We start from the raw sequence: 13,818 nt of genomic DNA on the forward strand, positions 1-13,818 counted from the left end.
GTTTGTAACAACTATTTTCCTTATTATTCAGATGTCATTTTTCATTCATTTTTCTTTTTAACTAAATTTTTATTTTTTCATTTTAAAATAATTCCAATCTTAATAAAGTTTGAAAAAATAGTGTGTAGAATTCTCAAATACACTTCATCTAGCTTCCCTAAATGTCAGCGTCTTAGGTAACTATAATAGAATTATCAAGACCAAGAAATTACATTGACATACTACTAACTAGCTTTTTTTGGAGGCGGGAGACAGGGTCTCCCTCTGTAGTTCCTGCTGGCCTTGAACTCACTGTGTACCCCAGGGTGACCTCGAACTCACAGCGATCCTCCTGCCTCAGCCTCCCAAGTGCTGGGATTATAGGTGTGTGTCACCACACCTGGCCCTACTAACTAAACTTAGCAGAAATATTAGTACAAATATTATCTGTAAAAGTTCTGACTGTGGCGTTTGCCAGAAGCTGACTTTCTCTTTCTTTCATTCCATCTACATTATTCATTGGAATTCTGAAAAACAACAAAAATAACCTTATTCTTTTTCATTTATTTGCATAATATAGAATAAACCTTTAATTATAATATTTATAGAATCCCAGGCTCCTAGGGCCAAGAAGGTGAGCCGGTCCCAGCACCTGGAAGGAAGCTCCCTGCCTGCATCCCAGGCTCCTAGGGCAGTGAAGCTCAGCTGGTCCCAGCACCTGGAAGGAAGCTCCCTGCCTCCATCCCAGGCTCCTAGCACCTGGAAGGAAGCTCCCTCACTGCCATCCCAAGCTCCTAGGGCAGAGAAGGTGAGCCACGTGGGGGCCAGAAGCACCGCCCCCAAGGAAATGAGAAGACACGTAAACAAGCCTCAAAAACAGACTTCCAGATCACCTACAGCAACCCCAAAGGGAAACTAGATGGAACAATCTGATACTCAACCACCTGGACTCTCTGAACTGGCAACAAAAGAGGATCTGGGAAAAATGAAATCAGAAATAATTACTCAGATAACAGCAAAGATTGTGGTCATGGTGCAAGACATGATTAATAAATCTAGAGAGGACACAGATAAAAAAATAGAGGATCTGAGGAACATGATGGAATCCCAACATAGGAATCAAATGGAATCCATAAAACAGATACAAACAAATTTCCAAGAGGTTAAAAACTCCATCGAAAGTCTGCGCAGCAGAATGAACCAGTGTGAGGATAGAATTTCACATATAGAAGATAAGATTGCAATTAGTGAGGAGGAAAAGAAAAATTGCTTTAAAATTGTAAGAGAACATGAGAGATCAATCCAGCAGCTGCTAGATGATGCAAAGAAGAATAACATAAGACTGATTGGAGTCATTGAAGAAAGAGGAGAGAGTGCAGATGACATAAAAAAAACTGTTCACAGAAGTGATGGCAGAAAACTTCCCAAGCAGGGGAAAAGAACTTGACATACAGATAAGTGAGGCATATAGGACTCCAGCTAGCCTTAATCAAAAAAAATCTACACGTAGGCATATAATAGTTAGGATTCCAGAAATCCAACAGAAGAACAAAATTCTACAAGCAGTGAGAGAAAAGAAACAAATCACATACAAAGGAAAGCCCAGCCGAATCACAGCAGACTTCTCAATGCAAACCCTCAAGGCAAGAAGAGCTTGGAGTGATGTATTTCAAGCCCTAAAGCAAAACAGCCTCCAACCCAGATTGATGTACCCTGCAAAACTATCTTTCAAAATGGATGGAGAAATAAGATACTTTCATGATAAAGAGCACCTCAGGAACTTCATGAATACCAAACCGGCACTCCAAAAAATTTTAGACAATACCCTAGGAAAAGACAATGAGGATCACAACCCCAGGAAACCCAGCAGAATGAATCCGTTGGGCGTGACAAATTAAACACAAAGGGGAAGAATCCAACAAAAAGAAAAAGTCATGACAAGGCTTTTAAAACTTTTAACTTCATCTCCCTAATGAGTGTATAATTCAATCTTATTATTGTACTGATTAGTATTTTTCTGATTCTAGAATTGCACACCATTCCTTGTGCTATACTGGCTATTTATCATCTTCTTATGTCTACAGTTTAATTGGGTTGTCTATTAATGAGCTCTAAGAATTCTTTATATATTCTGCTGATAGGTTATATGCATTGTAAATATGATCTGTTTAAGGACAACTTTTCATTTTAATAATGTCATTTAAAGTTCTAAATTTTGATGAAATTTCTTGTATCAATTTTTTCTTTTATACATCATGTTTTTTGTATCCTAGTTGGTTCTTGCTTACCCTGAATTTCATAAATATTTTCCCTTATAATTTCTTCTTAAAGTTTTATACTTTTAGGCTTTCTTATTTAGGTTCATAGATCCTTTCAAGTTATTTTCATGTATGGAAAAAAAGGGTTGCGGTTAAATTTTTATATATGGATACCAGGTGTTCTAGTGCTGTTTGCTGAAGACACTATCTCTTCCTTGGCTCTTGAATTGAGTTTATATTCTATAAAATGCTAATGTTAAATAATCTTTCCAAACTCAGTGGACCATATATGTGTGGTTCTATTACTAGATTCTGTTTTATTCCAGTGATCTATGTATCTTTCCTTACACCAACACTGCCTTGATTACTGTAGCTTTAGAAGAAGTCTTAAAATAGGGTGCTAAACGTCTTCCAACACTGTTTTTGTTTTTGTTTTTGGCTTTTCTGGGTCCTTTGTACTTCTACATAACTTTTAAAGTTCAATATCCAGTTCTTCATTTATAGCAAGTATACACAGACCTGAATTTTTATATATACCTTGTGTTTTCTAATCCTGCTAAAAAATAAATTCAAGTACAAGTTCTAGGGGCTCCTAGAGATTTCTTAGTATTTTCTCTGTAGATGATCATTTCATCTACATATAAAGATTTTGCTTCTGCCGTGCCAATCCTATCCTAGTTGTGTCATTTTATTGCCAGACTATTTTGGCTTAGACCTATGTTTCAAAGTCTAATGGACAGATGAAGAGTAGGCATATATGCCCTTGTTCCCCACTTTAGAGAGAAAGCATTGTATTTTCTCCATTCATAGAAGGAGTTTTTGTTGGAAGTATGGAGTACATGTCTTTGATCTGTTGAGAAGGTTCTGTTCTACTTCTAGTCTCCTGATAGCTTTTACCATGAACAGCTGTAGAATTTAGTCCAATACTCTTAGGATCATATGGCTTTCTCCTTTCCTCTGTTAAAATGATGACTTTTGGGGGTGGATCTTCCAGTGCTGAACCAACACTGCCATCCCTATAATAAAACCACTTTCTACATACTGCCAGATCTGACTTCTAAGAGTTTGTTTTGTTAAACAAATTTCTATCTATGTTCATACGTTTTTCTTCTATTATCTTTATCCAGTTTTAGGATTAGCACAATGTTGATTTCCTAAAATGAGGGGAGAAGTGTTTCTTCTTTATTCTGCTTTAAATGTTTGATATAATTTATCAGTTAAAATGTTTATGAGCCTGCTGTTATCATATAGGTAGGTTTTCAATCTAGGAATATACTTTCTTTAATAGGTGCTATTCAAATTTTATATTTCCTCCAGAGTTAGTTTCATTAATTTGTCTTCTAAGTTACTTCTTAGAAGTTGTCAAATTTATTTCAAAACAGATTTTTGTAATATGCTTTCTATATCCTTTTAAATTCTGTAAAATCTGTGGTAATGTCTCCTAGATCTTAATATTGTAATTTAAAAAATGTATAACTGATATTGTGTAACAGGAAGAAAAGGTCTAAAAGAGCTGGGGAATTGGGAGGGGTAGGGGAAGGGAAAAAAGAGAAAGGAAAAAATAAGAGAAGAGGAAAAAAATGGAAACAAGGTCTTTGCAAATAGGCAAGGGTAGAGGGGGTGAAGGGAGGGCAAGGGAAGGGGGAAAAAAAAAAGAACCAAGATACTCATGTAATGGTACAAGATCCCAATGATGAATGTAACTGTATTTTATACCTAAAATGTACCAATAAAGTTAATGGGGAAAAATAAAAAATAAAAATAAATAAAATAAAATGAAAACTTCCACACAAAAAAATTATAATATTTATAATGTATGGTGACTATTTTACCATAGAACTTGTAATCAATCCATTACTGTCATTTACTCATTTACTCTTTTGGTCCTATTATCCTAGTCTTCGGCAAGGCCCTTAGCCTGGCTCCTTTGATATTCTCTGTTTTAATGAAAAGAGTAGACAGCTAGACAATTTGACCTTTTCAAAACCATGACATTATTTAACATAGGTAGATTAGGTAGCTTAAAATTTGGCAGAAAGGAAGATGTTTTTTGCAGCTCTAGTCACTGTCTAATATCTGACTTTTTGGAAAGCAGGAGACATCTCTGCTCCTAGTCCATCCACTAGCACAAAATTTGGTTAGAAACTTAGTGTGTACCTTGAACCTTTAAACCACAGGTTCTTATAAAGTGAGTCTCCTTCATTAAGAGGCCTTATTTGCAACTCACACATTAAAAGGAAGGTTCTTTTTTTCTTACTTCCTCTGAACCCTCTCTCTTTTCCTCACACCTTCCTTGTCTTAGAAGCTGCTGTCCAGCTTCAGTGTCAGGCTTCTATCTCACATTGCTCTCAAGCCCTTCTTTTCTTTTTACCTGTAACTTCCACTTAAGTCTTCAAGTCTTCCTGCTTGTCTGCTTAGATATCTACTCAATGAATCCTTTGTTGTTGCTTTATTAGGTGTTGCCAAATTGCTCTCTTCTTCATATTTTACCAATATTTACTAGTATCAAGTTTTGATAATCTGATCAGTATGAATTGAATCTTATTGTTTTAATGTTTTTTGGTTCCTGTTGAAGTTGTACATCTTATATTTCTTGGCCATTTATGTTTTCTTTCCTATGAATTGTCATACATATTTTGATTGTTTCTCTTTTGGTTTGTAGTTCTTTTGTCATTTCATTTTTAGGACTCAGGAAAGTTAATTTTAATGAAGCCTAATTTAAAACTTTTCCCAGATTGTTTTTTTTGTATGTGTCTTTAAAAATTCCAGTGCTACCTCAGGTGAAAAAGATATCTTCTAGTGTGTTCTTCTAACGTGTGTGTGTGATTACTGGGGATTGAACCCAGGGCCTTCACACTAAGTGACATCCCCAGCCCATCTACTTTTTATCATGAGATAGTCTTGCTAAATTGCTAAGTTGCTCAGGCTGGGCTTGAACTTGCAGTTATCCTACTTTGCAGCCTCCCAAAGTGCTGGGATTACAGGCCTGCACCATTATGCCTGGCTTGTTTTTCTAAATAGTTTTTAAGGCATTTTTATTCTTTTTTTTTTTTTTTTGTACTGGGAATTGAACTCAGGATCTTGCACTTGTGAAGCAGGCTCAGTGCCACTGAGCTATCCGCCGTTTATTCTTATACTTATGGCTTCAATCTATTTGAAGTTTATTTTCTTATTTTCTTTGCTGTAGTATTTTATACCCTGTCTATAATTGTATTTATTGCATTATATTATTATTGTTTGCTTGTGTGTATTGCTCTTTCAGTAGGCTGGGAACTTCTTGTGTGCAGACCAAATCTTAATTTTTCAGTGTTTAGTTTCCATCTTAGATACACAGAAGAAGCAGATAAAGTTTTCTCATATTCCAGGGCTCTTAGAATTGGCTCTGTAGTAATTCATCCTCCAAAAGTGAGCATTGGTTGGTTTGATTGATTAGCAGATGGTTTATTTTTTTAAGATAATTTGCATACCATGAAATTTTTTTTTTTTTTTTCGGTACTGGGGATCGAACTCGGGACCTTGAGCTTGTGAGGCAGGTGGTGGAACCATTCCATGAAATTTACCCCTTAAAAGTATACAATGAAATGTTTTTAGTTGTGCAACCATTACCAATATCTAATTCTAGAACACTGTCATCTTAAAAAGCAACCTCACATCTATTAATAGTCCCTTCTCAGTCTCTCCTCCCAGTCTTGGCATCTACTAATCTGCTTTCTGTCTCTGTGGTTTGTCTGTTCAGGATGTATTATATAAATGGAATCATACAATATTTTGCCTTTTGTGTCTAGCTTTTTTTATTAGCATAGTATTTTTCAGGTTCATCGTGTTTTAGCATATTTCAGTAGCACGTTCCTTCTTATGGCTGAGTTGTATTCCATTGTGTGGATATATCATATATGCTTTATCTATTTATTCACCTGTTGATAGGATTTGGAATGAATGTTTTCACTTTCATGAGTTGAGGTGTTTTCACTTCTGTGAGTGTGTCATGCCAAGGATCAAACACATGTGCTAAGTCTGCATATTTCTTTTTTTTTTAGGCTTCCTTTTCTAAAAATTTACTTACTTATTTATTTATTTATTTATTTATTTATTGGTACTGGAGATCAAACTTGGGTCCTTGCGCTTGGCGCAGGAGGCGGCTAAACCACTGAGCTAAATCCCCAGCCCATGCATATTTCTACTTCTTGCCTCTTACAAATAATGCTACAATTAATATCCATTTACAAATTTTTGTTTAAACACTTGTGTTTAATTCTTGGAGGTATAGTTGTGGATAGGATTATTGGATTATAACTATTTAACTTTTTTCTTTTTGGTACCGGGGATCAAACTCCAGTCCTTGAGCTTTCGAGGAAGGCAGAACCACTGATCTAAATCCCTGGCTCTGTTTAACGTTTTAATGACTCGACAAACTATTTTTCAAAATGTGGGGCTATGATTTCTTTTTATCCTCACCAACACTTGTTAACATCTGTTTACTTATAGCCACCTTAGTAGGTATAAAGGGGCACCATTGTAGTTTTTTTTTTTGGTACCGGGGATCGAACTCAGGTCCTTGCGCTTGCAAAGCACACTGTGAAACCACTGAGCTAAATCCCTGGCCCCCCACCAATTGTAGTTTTGATGTGCGCTTTCCTGGTGGCTAATTGTTGAACATTTTTTCATGTGTTTGTTCATTAATGTATCTTTTTTGGAGAAACGCCTGTTCTGATTCTTTGCTCATTAAAAAAAAATACACTTAAAAAAAATCTTTTGACTTCTTACTTCCCAATCTATCCCTTATTTCCTTTTATTTGTATAATTGACTTTTTAGAGTTCTTTATATATCCTGGCTACAAGCTATCTATCAGCTATATGATTTACAAATATTTTCACATAGCCTGTAGGCTCTTTTTACTTTGTTGAAACACAAACGGTTTTAATTTTGATGACAGAAATGTCTTTATTATTTCTTTTGTTGCTTGTGCGTTAAGTGATACATTTAAGCAGTCATTGCCTAGCTGGGGATTTAGCTCAGAAGCACTGTGCCTGCCTTGCAAGCGCAAGGTCCTGAGTTTGATTCCCAATACCAAAAAAAAAAATCATTGCCTAATGCAAGGTCATGAAGACTTACTGTTTTCTTTTAGCTTTCTGTGTGTGTGTGTGGTATTGGAGATTGAATCTAGAGCCTTTGCACTGAACTATACCCCCAGACTCCCAGGCACCCCCCTTTCTTGAGGCAGTCTTTTTAAGTCATCCAGCTTGGCCTCAAACTTAGAATCCTTTTGCCTCAGACTCCTAGAGTGCTTAGATTACAGGTGTACCTCACCATGCCCAGCTTTACTACTGCTTTCTTACATGAATTTTATAGTTTTAGCTCCTATGCTTAGGTTTCTGAACCATTCTGTGTACAGTATGAGATAGGGGTCCAACTTTCTTCTTTTGTTTGTGGATGTTCATCTGTCCTAGTACCATTTGTTGGAAAGGCTATTTTCCCCACTGGCTTGTCTGGACTTTCTTATCAGAACTCAATTGACTATAAATACAAGGGCTAATTTCCAGACTTAAAATTCTGTTTCATTAATCTGTATTTTTGTCCTTATGCCAATACCACACTGTCTTGATTACTGTAACAGCATGGCTTTTTTAACATCAAAGCTAGTGTTTGTCCAAGTGTTTCTATGGTTGTTGGAAGAATTATGTAAGTACAAAATAGCAGAAATGGCTAATAGTTGTTTTTCATGCAATGATAACAACCCCTCATTGAGGCCATTTTTTGTTGTTTTCCTTCCTGGTGATGGAATAAGCATTACAAAATCTCTTAGAGAGAGAGAGAGTGTGTATGTGTGTCTGCACTCTGATCTTTGTAATTTGGGTAACAGTTACACATAGAGCCTCAGAGTGGTTCTGTAGGTCCTCTGCTCTCCCTAGACTGACGTTGGTCAGAGTGCATTAACAGTGGTTTGGTAGAGAAGCCTGTAATAGGACTCATTGACATTTTACTGGCTATTAAGGGAAGCATGAGTTTTGGAAGCTTTCATTAGCATTAATTGCCCCTAATGCACCATCATTTTTGACAGTAATAACCTAAACAGAGAGGTTATTACTCCCAGCAGAAAGACTGCATTTCCTGGTGTTAAAACATTTTTTGAGATGTATGTGGCACACAGTGCAGGTGAAGAAAGAACTGGCATGATCTCATGTAAAACAGGATTAGCTGCATTTAAAGTGGAGAAACAAGCTGCTTTTCTTTTTTTTTAATCTAGGGAAACTAATTGTACACTTTTAGTTTGAAGGAGGAAGCAACTAACCAATAAGGATCCTACACTGAATTCTTTAAAGAGCTTTGAAAAAAATTATAGTTTTTATTGTTCAGTTTGCTTTAAAAAGTAACATAAAAACACTTTACTTTTGAGTATTTCCAGAGATCCATTTGTAGCAAGATATTAGGAGCAAAAGGATTTTCTTTAGACTACTCACTAATCATCCTACAGTATTTCTATGCTGCAGAGAAAGCTGTTCCTTAGGGAGCCTTTTAAAATAAGAGAACAAACCAGAAATTACTCCAGTGGACTGAAGTTTGTCTTGTGCTCATTCCATGTGTCTGTATAGTGTGGGAACACTCACAATGTCTTTAGAACAAAAATGCTGCAGTATCTTTTTTTTTTGGTTCTGGGGATCGAACTCGGGTCCTTGTGCTTGCGCAGCAGGCGTCAAAACCACTGAGCTAAATCCCCGGCCCTGCAGTATCTTGATTTACAGCCCTAGTGGCCACATTATTACTGAAAGCCAGTAATCAGGAGTCCAAGAGAAAACCCCAATGTTGATGGCTTCCTTATCACTGTGATTTGGATACACTGAGGAGAGTTACACAGTTCTTTAAATTATCTGTTTTGGGGAATATAGCTCGGTGGTAGAGTGCTTGCCTAGCATGCACAAGGCTCTGGCTTGATCCCCAGCACCTCAAAAAAAAATCAGTTTGTGTATATCCATTTGCTAAAATAGAAGATTGATTGTTTTAACTTTATACAGAGTCCACCAAAAAATGTATGCATACTTCAGGAAGAGAAATATTTATATAAATATTTTGATACTAAATTTATTGAGACATCATGAAAATCATAATGTGTGTGTGGACAAAGGAGTCAGTTTACTGGGAGTCAATGTCTGGTGTGAATTAAAATATTTATACAAGTTTTTCTGTTCCCAAAGTGTGTATACATTTTTTGGGCAGGCTCTGTATATTGGGTGATATTTTTAATATAAAGAGTAATATAAAGACAACAGTGTGTGACCCATAATCTCATTGTCCAGATAATCCCTGTATTTAAAAAATTGGGGTAAATATGCATGTAGTTAAAATTTTTTTAAAGTACAAAGCTAGACATGTTGGTACATGCCTGTTAATCCCAACTGCTGAATTGGCAGAGGCAGGAGGATCACAAGTTCAAGGCTAGTTTGGGCAGCTTAGCAAGACCTTGTCTCAAAATAAGCTGGGGTTGTAGCTCAGTGGTAGAATCCTCGCCTGGTATTTTTTCTTATGTACACAGAGGGATCTTTTGATAAAAAGAGCTGTATTCTTTATTTTTGTCACAAAGTAGAGGCTCCCAGCTTTACCCTTGAGGATCTTAACAACTTGAAGGCCACCCCATAACTCCCCCAACAACACTCCTGCAATAATTTACCCTGTCGCCTAGACTCAGTGACAAGCAGTGATGCCAAATATAATTCTGCAACTAGAGTGACTGTGTAATCAAAAGTAGGAGGTAATAGCTCCATATCTATCCATAGACTTTTATCTGACTCTCCTTAATTGCTCCATAGTAATTCACAGTGTGCATGTATCATCATTTATCTAGCTAGTCTCCTGTTTATGGATATTCAGGTGGGATGATAATGTCAAGATCACATTTACAAATTAAATGAGTGAGTCCTTAAGAGAATGATTCATAGAAATGAAGAGGGAATTATCTGGTTAAAGTTGATAATGATTGCAGAGTAGTTAACTTGCAGGCACATTATTTTTATAGCATGGAGTATTACTAATTTCCTGCTTCTCCCAGAACTGCCTAAGGTCTGAATTACCTCTTCATCTTCCTGCTGTGTAGTGTTTTCCATTCTCCAGTCAAGGGCCACCCCAGGCACACGAGTCATAGTCTTTGTGCACTTTCACTTTCCCAGCACTTTGTACATTCCTCCATAAAGCAACAGCCTGTTCTAATTATGGTTTGGGTATGGCACAGGAAGTATATATTATCATCTGTGCATCCCCTGCACAAAGGCACTCTACCTGTGATAGGATGGAGGGAATGTGGTCCCAGCGAGTGCCTCTCTTTTAAAAGCTAGCAGCCAAGTCAAAGCTCTTTGGCTGCTTCTTTGCTTAACCCTTCCACTTGTTTGTCTTCAGATGGAATTTCTGTGAGTACTCCTCTTGGCTAAGCTGCATATAGCAATACTTGCTCGGGTTCTGAGCCTGTGAGTTGTGAGTCTGTTTAGAGAGCTCAGAGAGCCAAAATAGAGGCTCCTAGCTCCCTCTTTGGGATGTCTGTTCCACCTGGTGACCATCCCTTCTTCCATTGCATCATCACCCAGTTGCCTGGGCTTCATGACAGGCAGTGATGCTAAGTATAATTCTACCTGTAGGTGGTTGAATATTCAAAAGTAGATGGTAATATCCTTACAGCTTCTGGTTATAAATCTTTTACATTCTTTTTTTTTTTTTTAAACCAAATCTGAACACTATTCAACCTGATAATAGAGGCATTGTCACAAAATAGTTATTATGGAGGCAGGAGAGAAGGCTATTAAAAAGAATTACCTAATAGCTGTCTTTATCCCTTTTTAGTTTTTCTTCTTTGCCCTTGACTTGAGGCTGTCACACATTGATATATGACATTTAGAAAAGTGCTGAAGCTCTGTCCTTCGGTTATTTGCCCAGCCTTCCATCTCTGCTCCTTGATCCTTTGGTTATTTGCCCAGCCTTCCATCTCTGTTCCTTGATCCTGACTTAGACTGTAAACCAGTGGATTTGATAAGGATTTCCTTAAGCATTACACTCAAGCCTATCAAATATTTGGAAGGCTCAAAAATATGTTTGCACATAAAGCACCTTGGGTTTGCATAATTTGCACAGACTTAGATTTTAACTCAAATTTCCCATGAATAGGCTTTTAACACATTCTTTGTCTCTTTTTGACTATTTACACTTATTTTAATTTAATTTTTAAATTTCTTATTTACTAGTTTTAGCTGGCTCCTCATTGAGGAAATACTTATAAGGAAAATATAGAATGTAAAAACTGTAAGAATCAAGATGGACTGGTTTGTGCTTATAGCAAACTCCAGGTCTCAGTGGCTTAAAACAGTAAAGGAACTGGGCATGGCTGCACATGCCTATAATCTTAGCCTGCTGGGAGGTTAAGGCAAGAGGATTGCAAGTTTGAACCCAGCCTGGACAACTTAGTAACTTAGTGAGACTTTGACTCAAAAATTTTTTAAAAAGTACAAACAAATAGCAAAATAAAAGACTGAGAAAAAGAAAAAAAAAAATTAGTGCCTGGTGAGTCAGTTGGATGCTGTGCTTCATCTTCTTTTTCCTCCCAGACCCTGACTGAAGGAGCAAGCTTTTCTGTACATTTTCTATGTCCACATCAGAGGAAAAGAGGGAATCAAACAGAAATTCTTTCAGCTCCCACCTAAAAGTGACAGTTTACTTCTACATACATTTCATTGTCCAGAGCAAGTCACGTGGCTATACTTTACTCAAGAGGAAGAAAGGATTAGAATTCTACCACTTGCACAGAAGGTAGATAAGCATTTGATGAACTGTACAGATAATTACCATAGTTTCTTAGGTCTTCATGGGTAGTTATAGTATTCTTTCAGGCAGATTAAGGGTCAGTGGGAAGGTATATAGCAAAATGCCTACACACATGGATTTTGAGTGCCCCAGCTTGAATACTGGCTCTGTCATTTACTAGCTGTCTAATTTTGAGCAAGCATTTTAATCTCTTAACCTTCAATTTCCTTATTTGAAATAATACTACTTTATAATATTGTTGTGAAGATTAAATGAGATCATCTTTACAAAGCCAGTGCTTTTCACATAGTAAGCCCTGAACGAAAATTAGCTGTCATTAGAATTTAGTCCTTATTGGTTTGAATTACTTAAAAGTTACTGGTTTGGGCCGGGGATTTAGCTCAGTGGTTCTGGCGCCTGCCTCGAAAGCACAAGGTCCCAAGTTCAATACCCGGTACCCCCGCCCCCCCAAAAAAGTTACTGCTTTAGCAGGGTGTGGTACCACATGCCTGTGATCCCAGCATTTGGGAGCCTGAGGCAGGAAGGATCACTACAAGTTCAAGGCCAGCCTGTACAAACTAGCAAGACCCTATTTCAAAAAAATAACGCAAGGACCTGAGTTTAATCCCTGGTACCAAAATAAATAAACAAACAAATAAATAAATAAATCAGAAAGTTGCTGCTTCAGAATTTTCCTCTTCATTTTAAAAGACTCATGAAAAGGTGCACCTTTAAAAAAAAAAAAAAATATATATATATATATGTATATATATACATCCATATAGATGTGTATGCATATATATACATCCAACAAAAGCCAGAAAAGGAAGGAAGGAATAAGAATCAAAGAGTTGCTTTTTAGGCCTCAGGATGGGAGAGACAAGAAAGACTACCTTAGTCAGTGTTTTGTTTTGTTTTGTTTTTTTCATTAAGTTTATTGGTACATTTTAGGTATACATTATGACACATTCATCATTGGGAATTTGTACCTGTACATGATATATTTTGGTTCTTCTTTTTTCCCCATTCCCTCCCTTCCCCTTCACCCCTCCCTATTTTCAAAAACTTGTTTCCAGTTTTTCCTTCTTTTCTCGTATTTGCTCAGTCAGTTTTACTGTAACCTTTGAAGGCATCTGTCCAGATCCCTAGCACCAAAAGGAAAAAAAAAAAACTTTTGTCTTAGAATTTTCTGAGGGTTTTTTTTTTTGGTACTGGGTATTGAACTTGGAACCTTGTGGTTGCAAGGCAGGGTGCGGCACCACTGAGCTAGATCCCCGGCCCAAGAATTTTCAATACCTTAACTTTTTAAGAGTAGGAAACTTGGGATATACATGTTAATTCTTTTTGTGTACTCACCAGTTGACTTGACAATTGTCTTCTGTATTTTACTCTAGCTCAGAGTCAAGATCTCCACTGAAGTTGGCATCACAAATGTTGATCTGTCCACTGTGGATAAAGATCAGAGTATTGCACCCAAAACTACCCGGTAAGTGAGATGCCATGGGGGTCTGAGGTCCCCATCTCCAAAGCTGAGAAGAACATGCCTTGGCACTGCTCCCCTCCAGATAGTATCTCTGCAGCAATCCATCTTGCTCCCCACATTCAAGACACTGTAGTTCCTGTGTGCTGCTCTTAGTATTTTGCTTGGCATCTGAGCATATTTAGGAATTATCTACCCTGATGTTCAATCCAGGAGCAAACTGCTTATTACTAGTGCACAATGAGATAAGGGGCTTACTTTAGGATATAAATCTGAGTTGGCTATGTCACTAAGCACATTATTTAGTTTAGATGACATTTTTT

General features: G+C 37.0%; 1 protein-coding gene across 7 annotated transcripts in view; it reads left to right on the forward strand.

Moving 5' to 3' along the window:
• Rpn2 (ribophorin II) overlaps positions 1-13,818 on the forward strand; it is a 69,599-nt gene that overhangs the window by 38,245 nt on the left and 17,536 nt on the right. For all 7 annotated transcript variants that reach the window (XR_002390272.1, XR_015442022.1, XR_002390271.1 and 4 more), the window contains exon 10: positions 13,410-13,501. Coding sequence is in view for 4 of the 7 variants with exons in the window: in XM_021246929.1 (XP_021102588.1) it covers positions 13,410-13,501 (92 nt within the window). In the remaining 3 variants the exon portion in view is untranslated. The remainder of the gene's footprint in view (positions 1-13,409; positions 13,502-13,818) is intronic.

Source organism: Heterocephalus glaber, unplaced genomic scaffold (genome assembly GCF_053883595.1).
Source record: "Heterocephalus glaber isolate CG9 unplaced genomic scaffold, H.glaber_assembly_v1.0 deba00001532, whole genome shotgun sequence".
Classification (NCBI taxonomy): Eukaryota; Metazoa; Chordata; class Mammalia; order Rodentia; family Bathyergidae; genus Heterocephalus; species Heterocephalus glaber.